This window comes from Crassostrea angulata, chromosome 3 (assembly GCF_025612915.1).
Source record: "Crassostrea angulata isolate pt1a10 chromosome 3, ASM2561291v2, whole genome shotgun sequence".
Classification (NCBI taxonomy): domain Eukaryota; kingdom Metazoa; phylum Mollusca; class Bivalvia; order Ostreida; family Ostreidae; genus Magallana; species Magallana angulata.
The window spans coordinates 54,708,820-54,719,234 of NC_069113.1; the positions used below are offsets into that span (position 1 = coordinate 54,708,820).

Genomic DNA, 10,415 nt, shown 5'->3' on the forward strand with positions numbered 1-10,415 from the left:
CTAAACTTGTGAGGTTTCTAGAGTTGGTTATGCTGAATACGAAACTGAAATCCGTTTGAAAATCGGACGATGCATTACAGAGATATCGGGGTTTAAAAATTGATTTTTCACATTGAGTTACGCGCATTAGCGCGTTATCAAAATTTGTATGCACACACCGCTGCAGTTATGAGACTATATCTTTCAAAAAATAATGATTTAATGCTTTTATTTACATTTTTTTTAACTTCTTGCCTTGTCTGCAAATGTGATTTATATGTCAAAATTTCCGTTTTATCCTAAGGGTAAGTTCAAATTAATGGAAGAGCCACTGTAACAGCAACAAGCGTGAACTTTGATTCTCGCTTGTGACGTTTCATTTTACAGCGTTCAACGTTTGTGACGTCATAATAAACCTAGTCATTCTAACCTTTGAGTACCCTGTGTGTGTGTTACGGACTTATAACTGCAGTGTCTTTTCACACACATTACATGCAAAAAATATTTTGAATGTAAACTACAGAAACTTCCAGCTTTACTTCCGACATTAACGGAAGACCCACTCGTTGCTTTGCAACGAGCTTTGCTCTTTTTTATTATTATTATTTGTATATATGTAAATACTTATGCTTTGTCTTATTTAAGCATTGAATCATTATTTTTTGAAAGATATAGTCTCATAACTGCAGCGGTGTGTGCATACAAATTGAGTAACGCAAAAATTGTATGCACACCGCTGCAGTTATGAGACTATATCTTTCAAAAAATAATGATTTAATGCTTATATTTACATTTTTTTAACTCTTGCCTCGTCTGCAAATGTGATTTATAGGTCAAAATTTCTGTTTTATCCTCGGGGTAAGTTCAAATTAATGGAAGAGCCACTGTAACAGCCACAAACGTGAACTTTGATTCTCGCTTGTGACGTTGCATTTTACAGTGTTCAACGTTTGTGACGTCATTATAAAACTAGTCATTCTAACCTTTAGGTACCCTGTGTGTGTGTTACGGTCTTATAACTGCAGTATCTTTTCACACACTTTACATGCAAAAAGTATTTGGAATGTATATATAATTATATGTGTTGCATGTATGTATAATTGTATGTTCTGAAATAATCCTCATATGAGAGAAATAAAGTACGAATGAAAGAATGAATGACCGTGTGTTCTGTCGTTTCGACATAAACACGCCAAGCTGTGTAAAAAGTATGATAATTGGAAGGATCGATCAGCCACCAATGGGAACAGAGAAATAGGTCACATGTTCAGAAAGCCTGGTGGAAGTAATTTCACGGCTGAGGTAAATTGCAAGTAGTTTTTATCTTCATAAATTATTGCGTTTTTTTAGGTGTAATATATTTGTTATATTTGTTACTATTTACAACTCAAAATGGAATTTGGAATATATAGATACATTTACTAGTCTCCTTTTTTGAATTATTATTAAGGTTTGTCTACTAGTATCTCTTTAGATAGATCACATAATTTTCATGCTCGTAGTTTTGTAAGATACTAAAATCATGCCTATTTATCAAGCTATTTTTTAATACCACAGAACCATATCAATTGAATTATTATACGTTCGATTTCAGCAATATTTACAGGCACGTAGCATCGGGGGGGGGGGGGGGGCACTTTTTCTCGCAGCAACAAATTTTTTAAAATTTACATATAAAAAATTGAATTATCTTGGAGTTGCCCCCCCCCCCCCCCCCCCCCCCCCCCCACACATTTGGGAAACTTTAAATTTTCTTTTTTTTTTTTTTTTTTTTTGCTTGTCAAATTTTTTTGGATGAGTCTGGCCCCCTCCCCCCCCCTTTCAAAAACGATGCTACGTGCCTGATTTATTTATAAACTGAAATAAACAAATTGTGCATGTACCGGTATTGGTTAAAAGGTATTATGTGCATGCGCCGTATGTATGATCACGTTTATATCTTTCCTGATGTTTTCCTTTACTTCTTTATCAGTGGTCATGTAGTCCTCCTGACCTCATTTTCCCACGTCAAGGGTATCTGATCCGCTCTGCTCTACATAAAACCTTGACCGAAAAGACAACACATATGCGGGTTAACGATTACGCCATCTAGTGAGAGTACTCATTTTTAAACTTTTGTGACCTCTTGTTCTGACCAATGAGAGAACGCTTTATAAACAGAAACAGTATAGCAATATGGCCGCTCCCATGAACAAAATCAAATTCGTAGAAAATATGGATTCATTCGGACTAAAAACCGATAATAGATTGTCAAATACTTACTATTCCGCCTCAAATTTATTTGACAACGGTTCAACATTGATCAAATTACAATTAACATCATTATTGAAACAACGTTTCTCATTGGATCATGCAAACTTGAATGACACCAACGAGGTTTCTAACCCCGTCAAACTCTGCCTATTCGGTCAAGGGTTTATGTAGAGCGGAGCGGATCAGAAACCCTTGACTTGGGAAGATGTCCTGACCTTTGCCTTTGCTGTTTTTGTCCGGCTTGTGTTCAGAACTTTTTAGCTTACCTGAGTTGAAAGCTCAAGTGAGGTTTTCTGATCACATTTTGTCCGTCTGTCCGTAAACTTTTCACATTTTCAACATCTTCCCAAGAACAACTTGGCTAATTTTAACCAAACTTGGCACAAAGCATCCATAGACAAAGGGGATTCAGAGTTATAAAAATTAAGGACCACGCTTTTTAAGGGGAGATAATTAGGAATTATTGAAAATTTTTGAAAAATTTTCAATATTCTTCTTCTCAAGAACCACGCAGCCAGGAAAACTGAAATTCGTGCGGAAGCATTTGCAGGCAGTGTAGATTCAAAGTTGTGAACATCATGACCCCCTGGGGTTCGATCGGGCCACAATGGGGGTCGAAGTTTTACATAGGAATCTGTAGAGAAAATCTTTAAAAATCTTCTCAGAAACTACACTAATCTGCCAGGATAGCTGAAACTTATGTGGAGGGGTGGGGGGGGGGGGGGGGGGGTCAGATGTTTACATAGGAATCTATTAATTAAATCTTCTTCACAGAAATAATAAGCTAGGAAAGCTGAAACTTGCGTAGAATCATCCTCAGGAAGTGTAGGAATATATAGAGTAAATCGTAAAAAATCTTCTTCTAAAAAACTAATCACCCAGATCATTCTTTATTATTATATATCAGTTTCTGTACGTTTTTAAGACCATAACGACTAGTTTCTGTAAATTGATTGTGCTTTTCTGTATGAATAAAGCACAGGCACATCACTATTATTATTATTGGTCCCTGCAATTTATTTTTAAAAAAATATTATTTCAGCTTTTGACGACTCCATTATGCCAGAAATAAGAATAAGGGCGGATAATAAGGATGACGATACATGGATACGTGCTATGGATATTGATGGTTATCGTATAACTAATTCTAAGATGGAAGATCACGAAAAACACTTTCGTTCAATGACAGGCTGGAAAGCAAGAAATGATGACGTCATTATAAGCGCTTATCCCAAATCAGGTTTAATTTTACGCTGAACTCCCACCCCCACCCCCATCAAACTACATGCTTTCATATATATAAGATTTTTTAGAGTCATTTTCAGCATCAAAGTAACACAAAGATCATGGTCTTTTTTATGGTAACCAGACTGTTTCAATAGTAATACTTGTTTGACCCAGTAAACAGAAAAAGTGAACCTTATGGATAGCATTCATGTGAAATGGGTTTTTCTTAAATGAATTCATTGAATATGGTAGAGTCAAAATTAGAAAAATTAATTTTACGATAAAGCGTGTAGTAAGTACATGTATTATGGGTCGTCAATGTATAACGGAAGATATTCTACATGTACTATGTATAACTCTCATATATCTAACAGATAGTAAGTTTTAAAGCTAAAATCTTGATTTGAAGGATTTAGCAACTAATTTTGTTATTTTTATTTAGTTTTTTTTAGTTTTAATTAATACCAAATTATTTCCATTCATTTGAAGATGAGAGGGAACATTACATGCATACAGTATTATTTTTCCTCTTCTAAATCATTATATCAGCAAATTTCCAATATTTTCTATTTTTCATGTCTTTACTTTAAGGTGGATGTCTCTACACCAAATAAGTGCAGGAGATTTTTGTTGCATGCATTTTTCAAATTTTCCAACTTTTCTGAAAAAACAAAATAATCATAAATGAAGTTTGTATGATTTTATTGGAATCGAGATAAATAAACTAAAATTTAAAAAAAATATTTTAAGGCAAACTGCTGGACGAAATCATAATAAACTACATGCTTACAGTTTTAAAGCTTACGTAACTTTTAACTTGACAAAATCGCATAGGTCAGTTACAAATGTGGTTCCATGGAAATGTTTTGCGATTAAGGGAATTGGAAGATCCGATGATAATTTTTTGCCAGAGGTTTTCCAGGGCTTATGACTAGTGATTTTATTAGTTTGAATTTTCAGTCATCAAACCACTCTGCGTCCTCTAAACCCGAGCATGGATGTCACCCTGTACTAAACATCGCACAAATTATAAAAAAAAAAAAAAGAAGCTTAAATATGTCCAGGGTTAGTTCACAAGCTTCTTTTACATGGAAAAAAAATGTGACCACATATTTAAAAAACAGATAAAACACTGGCAAGAAGTTGGCAGAGCAACTCACATATTGCTCCTAGGACATTCATCATCCTTAAGTGTCCACGTCGTAGTCTACAACCTTAGACTTGTAGGCAAGTCTAGAGCGTACATGTATATTCTCTCTCATGGAAAAATCAGGATTGTGCTTCACACGTCAAAGAATACTTGTGTTTTGGGAGTGCTCAGTGATCCTTGATTTATCTTATAACTCAAATGTCAAGATCATAGCAGACATCAGTGAAATATATGCCTATTTTATGTTGTCTCTTTCTTTTGTCAATTCCGGTTTTAGTTTGATCATAAAGGGTAAAGGGAGTTCTGCGACCTTAAACTTTTTCTTGTTCTTTAGTGAACGGTAACGCATGATTACTGCTTTTCAATGTTATCCGAAAGCTGGTTAATTTTCTTTTTACTTTTTCACATCCTTTCATTGATAGATCCATCAAGTTACATGTAATTAAATGTACTATCATCTTAAGTGAACGATTATTACTTTTTATTTTATTTTTCACAAAGCGTCTAACTTATACACTAGTAATTGCATGACATTTTATTATTTATGCAGTGACATATGTACAATGATGAACAATTGCAAAATTCTCAGGATAGTTATTTAGAAAAGACTTGGTGTAAAACGTTTACCCACAGGTGAACAGAAGTTTCAAAGTCTTTGAAATGATATTAGCATTCAATTGACTCTTTAAGTATAACTGGATGGGTTTTTTTTTTGTAAAGGATCACATTGGTTATGGGAAGTCGTAAGTATGCTGGCCCGGCGAAAAGCCGAGCGTATTCCGGAAATCAAACAAACGACAATGATGGAAGGAATCACCGAACAAACATTCGAGAGTCTTCCTTCCTCTAGGATCTTGAATACGCATGTGTATTTCCAGTATCTGCCCAAAGATTTTTTTGACAAAAAATGTAAAATTGTGTACATCATTCGTAATCCTAAGGACATCGCTGTGTCGTTTTACAACCATCACAAAAAACTTCTGGAGTACGAGTTTGATGGACCATGGGATAATTACTTACAACGATTCATTCAAGGAAAAGGTTACACTTTTTCAATTTTGTATTCTCTATTTTGTTATAATCATTGATCTAATTTTTTAATTTTCAGCTCACCTGAGCTGAAAGCTCAAGTGGCCTTTTCTGATGCACATTTGTCCACCGCTTGTCTGTCTGTCCGTCCGCCCACCCATTCAATAAACTTTTATTATATTTTTTTTTGAGAACCCACAGGTCGGTTCCAACCAAACTTGCCTCAAAGCATCCTTGAATGAAGGAAATTCAAGTGTTTTAAAATATAAAATGAAAGACCAAACGCCCTTTTAATGGGATATGATTTGAACTTATTGATAATTTGTTAGCATTTTTCAAAAAACGACTTCTATTAAACAATTTGGCCAGATGAGGGCATCCTTAGGAAGTGTCAATTCAAGTTTTTTAAATCATGGGGTTAGTGTTGGGCCCCAAAGTGGAGGTTTGATTTTTATATAGGGATAAATAAAACAAAATCAGTTCAAGAATATCCTCAATATTCATTTGGCCAGAAAAGCTTTGACTTGTGTGGAAGCATCCTAAGAAGACACTTAGTCTAGTGTAGATTAAAATTTAATTCTTTTCATTTTATTTGGCCACAATAAGTGTTTGATATTTGTTTTTCTATATTAAAATTAATAAAAGAAAATCTTTAAAACTGTTCTCCTCCTAAACCATTCGGCCATAAGTGCTGAAACTTGTGTGGAGGATCATGAGAAATTGTAGATTCACGTTCGTTCAAGCTTTTTGCTTCAATTTCACTGTTGATATCCTTATTTTCACTTTAACTTGTTACTTGGTCCCATAAAAGTGTATGTGTGTGTGTGTGGGGGGGGGGGGGGGGTGACAACCCCATGGTATTTCAATTGTCTTATATATATATATTAAGAAAATGTCTACCTCAAGAAAAAGTGTGGAGGCTTTGATTTTTAACATGATTGAAGTGTAAATTGTAGTGTCTTTTAAAAATTATTCGATGTGGATTATTACTTTCAAAAATGTAACAACATTCAGAGACATAATATAGGTTAGGAAAATTATTATTTAAAATTGATATTTACTTCGCTGAAGTAGTTTTTTGCGCAGACTTTCTTCTAGGTTTTAGAGAAATTTTCATTTTTTATGTATTAGGCATTTTTTTTCAAAACATTCTTCATTTGAGCCTTCCAGCTTAGCTTTCCCAAAGCAGCAATTACAGAATAATAGTTTTCTTTTACTTTGGGTTCTTTTGACGTTTCAATATTCACTTGCTTACTGCAGATTTATTTCAGTACACGTCTAAAGAGAACAAAAACTCTTTATTTAATGTGAAAATTAATCCATGCAGCTGTTATGTCGTGAAGCACAAGAAGACGTCGTACGATTGACTTGCTATTGACCTACGACGCAGATATTATTGCTGCCATTCGCAAAGCAAACGTCCGCCCGTTGCACGATAATTGTAAGACGCGGTTCCTACGGGCATCGCATGTTACGAATGGTAACCCTTCTCCAAACAAAACTGTACGTGACATCTACGACTGGTACGTCAAACGTCCGTTTGTCTCGCGTTGCACTCTCAATCATTTCAATACGGATTTAACACTACGATCAGCCACAGGAGCCACGACTGGCAAAATCCGTAGCACACGCACGTTCACCAAACACGTTGGGCCAGTTCTGACTAAGACACTTGTCGAAATCAATATGGATAAAAGTACATTATATTCTTAGTACTTTCACCGGTTTAGAATTTTCAAATTAACCAAACGAAATGGTTTTTTTTTAATTTATAAAAAATGCAAAATATTTAAAGTGTCAGCAAAATTCTAGCTCATTACTTACAGAATCATAGTTAACGCTTCAAACCATTGCGCTTTTTTGTGAGTAACACATTTTGGAAAGAAATCATATATAAAATTTTACTTGATTATTGTTTTATTTTTATAGTAAGTATGTTACAATATAGCGGTGTTCCATACCACTTTACTTAATTGTTACCATCGAAACCTATTATTTCAACTAGTTTTATTTGATAAATTATCAATAAAAATAAGTGTTAAAAATCGGAATTTGAACCGAAATTGATTTGAACTATTAACCTTGGGCTTTTGCTCCATCTTATTCCCCCACCTTCATTAATCTAATCACTAACCAATATTTCAGTGGACTATGGGTCTTGGTTTGACTACACTCTGGAAATGGAGAGATTTAAGGAGAGTCACCCGGATTATCCTATTCACGTGATTTACTACGAAGACATGAAAGAGGTCATATCACCCACTTATGAAAACATATATTTAACATTAGAAAATGAATTTATGTTATGATCAAGCATACGTTTTAAACATAATTCAAATCACTTTTTTAACATATGAAGGGCTTTATATCAGATTATAAAATATAGCATACATGTATGCTGCATAAAAGTTTCTCAATTAATGTTTATTACACGCATGTCGCCTGTTTTTCACGTTTGACATATTTAAAGAACTTACGTTCTATATATGTTGAGATACGTTGGACTGTATGTCTCTTATGAAATAATCTATTTAATCTGAATCGATAATTTTTTGACAGGACAGCAATATGGAAATCACAAAGCTGGCCCGGTTTTTGGGGACTGAAGTTAGTGATGAGTTAATTCAGAATATCGACAGTCTCTGTCAATTTGATGCAATGAAAAAGGATAAGAATGCAGTGAAAGATGTAACAGAGTGGAGGGATAATAATCCTTCCGGGATGTACAGAAAAGGTGAGAGAGAGAGAGAGAGAGAGAGAGAGAGAGAGAGAGAATTAAACCAATTAAAGAAAGAAATAATGGATGTTATATAAGAGGTGAATTGAAATCAAATTGGTGTTGAAAGATATGATGAAATCATTAAGCATTAAGAGGGAGGAAATTTTCCTTCAACCGTGCACTTGTTTACATTTCAGGTCAAGTTGGTGACTGGAAAAACTGGTTCACTGTCGCCCAAAGTGACATGTTTGACTCTATCTACCAGCAGAAAATGGCCAAATCAAAGACAAAGATTAGATTTTGTATTTAGATGCATTCTTTCATTTCAGCTGCAATTTTTTTTTTGCAGATTCTAGGTAGAAGAAATGCATTTTACATAGGGCCTAATTTATGAATCCTTAATTTGATGATTTATCTCTGAGCAAATCTCATAGATAAATATCTTAAATATATGGGTTTTTCGTACGATGGTTATCGTTGCAACCTCCATTTTTAATAGAAGTATGAATCTATGCTGATGATTAAGATTTATTATTTTTCAATTATAATATTTTGATATATTTCATTTATTTCAACACAAAACACTATTTACCCAATAAAAGGAACACATTTTGTAATGATTATATAACTGGGTTGGATTTATTTTTAAAGTGTACTAATTATGTTAAATTAGATTTTTATCTGTTACTCAAGTGGAATTTCGTATATATTTAGAGAATATTCAGACGACATGCAGTTAGAAATCAAAGACATATAAACAATAATTGGAACAAAGCTTATAACAAATATATTTGGTATATGAATGTTTTAAAATCGTGATTTGAATAAAAATTCTTAATTCGCCTTTTATGATTTAAATAGTTTGAATGTTGGTTTTTCAAGGTTCTATTATTTCGCATTCTAAATATAACATGTCCAAAAAACAACATGTGATTTTATAATGTGCTTCATATTGGGATTTTCCCTCAATTTCTTAGGAAAACTTTTTAAAAAAGAATTTGTTGTCAATCCCGATTTTTTTTTTTGGAACTGTAGTGAATTTTTTCTTTTAATCAGTAAAATATCAACACTTTATTGTTAAAGAATCTGAACCAGCATCTTTCTGATGTAATACCTTACCATGTTCTATACTTACTGGTGGACGGTCATCGTAACGAATGAAATACTTGGATGTATAGAGCGCAGGATGCCCCAAGGTTATCTTATACTTGTTTAACATTTGTTGAAAATAAAATTTTTCCGATGCTGTCTTTCTTTATTGATAATGTTTATGTCAACTAACATAAGGCTTTTAAAGACGATAATATGAAAAGAGTCAATTTAATCAAACTTAGCATGTAGTGTAACATTTTTGATAATATAGAACATTAAAGTATGAATGGAGGTCCCTGTGTTTTAAAGCGATAGAAAGTGGGAAATAAATGAATTGAAGAGATCATTTTTTTTTATGAACTTGAAAATCATATGTGATCTCTAAACTATTGCAATAGCTGATAATCGATAACGTAAAAGCAAAGTTCTTTAAAAATGGTCCCCTTGTTTATTCTTTAGAAAAACACATTTAAAATACTTGTGACTTTACATAAATGATGCAGCCATGTTTTTATACTAAATTGATTCAAATAGCTGCTGATTTATCGCTGAGAAATGCAATTCAAGCGTGCGTTAGAATTTGGCTAGTATATTAAATCTGGAGACATGTATATAAATGATTTACAGGCCATACGTACCTTACTTAGAGTGTATTTCCCACAAGGGGGGAGAGGTTACTACTAGAAAGAAACTCTTAGTCTTACTACACAAGGATAACACATATTTATCTAAATCAAGTCTTAACCATTGTATAGGGTGTCCTATGATACATGACACTCTTGTCTCTTTGATTTTTTTTATCAAATTTATCTTTAAAAACCGCACTTTTAAAAATGCATATGATTTAGATTTAAATACCTTATTTAAATATCAGCATTTTGTATTATTCAGTGACTGGTTGCAAAAAATAGATTCACAATCTAGAAAACACAAGGAAATCCATATAAAAACTTGAATCTCCATTAC

At 33.4% G+C, this 10,415-nt stretch overlaps 1 protein-coding gene across 1 annotated transcript; it reads left to right on the plus strand.

Moving 5' to 3' along the window:
- The first annotated feature begins 1,194 nt into the window (after nucleotides 1–1,194).
- LOC128175340 (sulfotransferase 1B1-like) lies at nucleotides 1,195–9,593 on the plus strand. Its single transcript, XM_052840880.1, has 6 exons — nucleotides 1,195–1,281; nucleotides 3,275–3,472; nucleotides 5,330–5,650; nucleotides 7,784–7,887; nucleotides 8,198–8,372; nucleotides 8,555–9,593. The coding sequence occupies exons 2-6, from the start codon at nucleotides 3,292–3,294 to the stop codon at nucleotides 8,665–8,667; spliced, it is 894 nt and encodes a 297-aa protein (XP_052696840.1). The 5' UTR covers nucleotides 1,195–1,281; nucleotides 3,275–3,291; the 3' UTR covers nucleotides 8,668–9,593.
- Nucleotides 9,594–10,415: the final 822 nt, after the last annotated feature.

Excerpts from the sequence above, each read along its gene's own strand:
- LOC128175340 (XM_052840880.1), top strand. The coding sequence starts at position 3,292 with ATGCCAGAAATAAGAATAAGGGCGGATAATAAGGATGACGATACATGG. Across the intron at positions 5,651-7,783 it reads ACGATTCATTCAAGGAAAAG|TGGACTATGGGTCTTGGTTT; the intron begins GTTACACTTTTT and ends CCAATATTTCAG. Across the intron at positions 8,373-8,554 it reads TTCCGGGATGTACAGAAAAG|GTCAAGTTGGTGACTGGAAA; the intron begins GTGAGAGAGAGA and ends TTTACATTTCAG.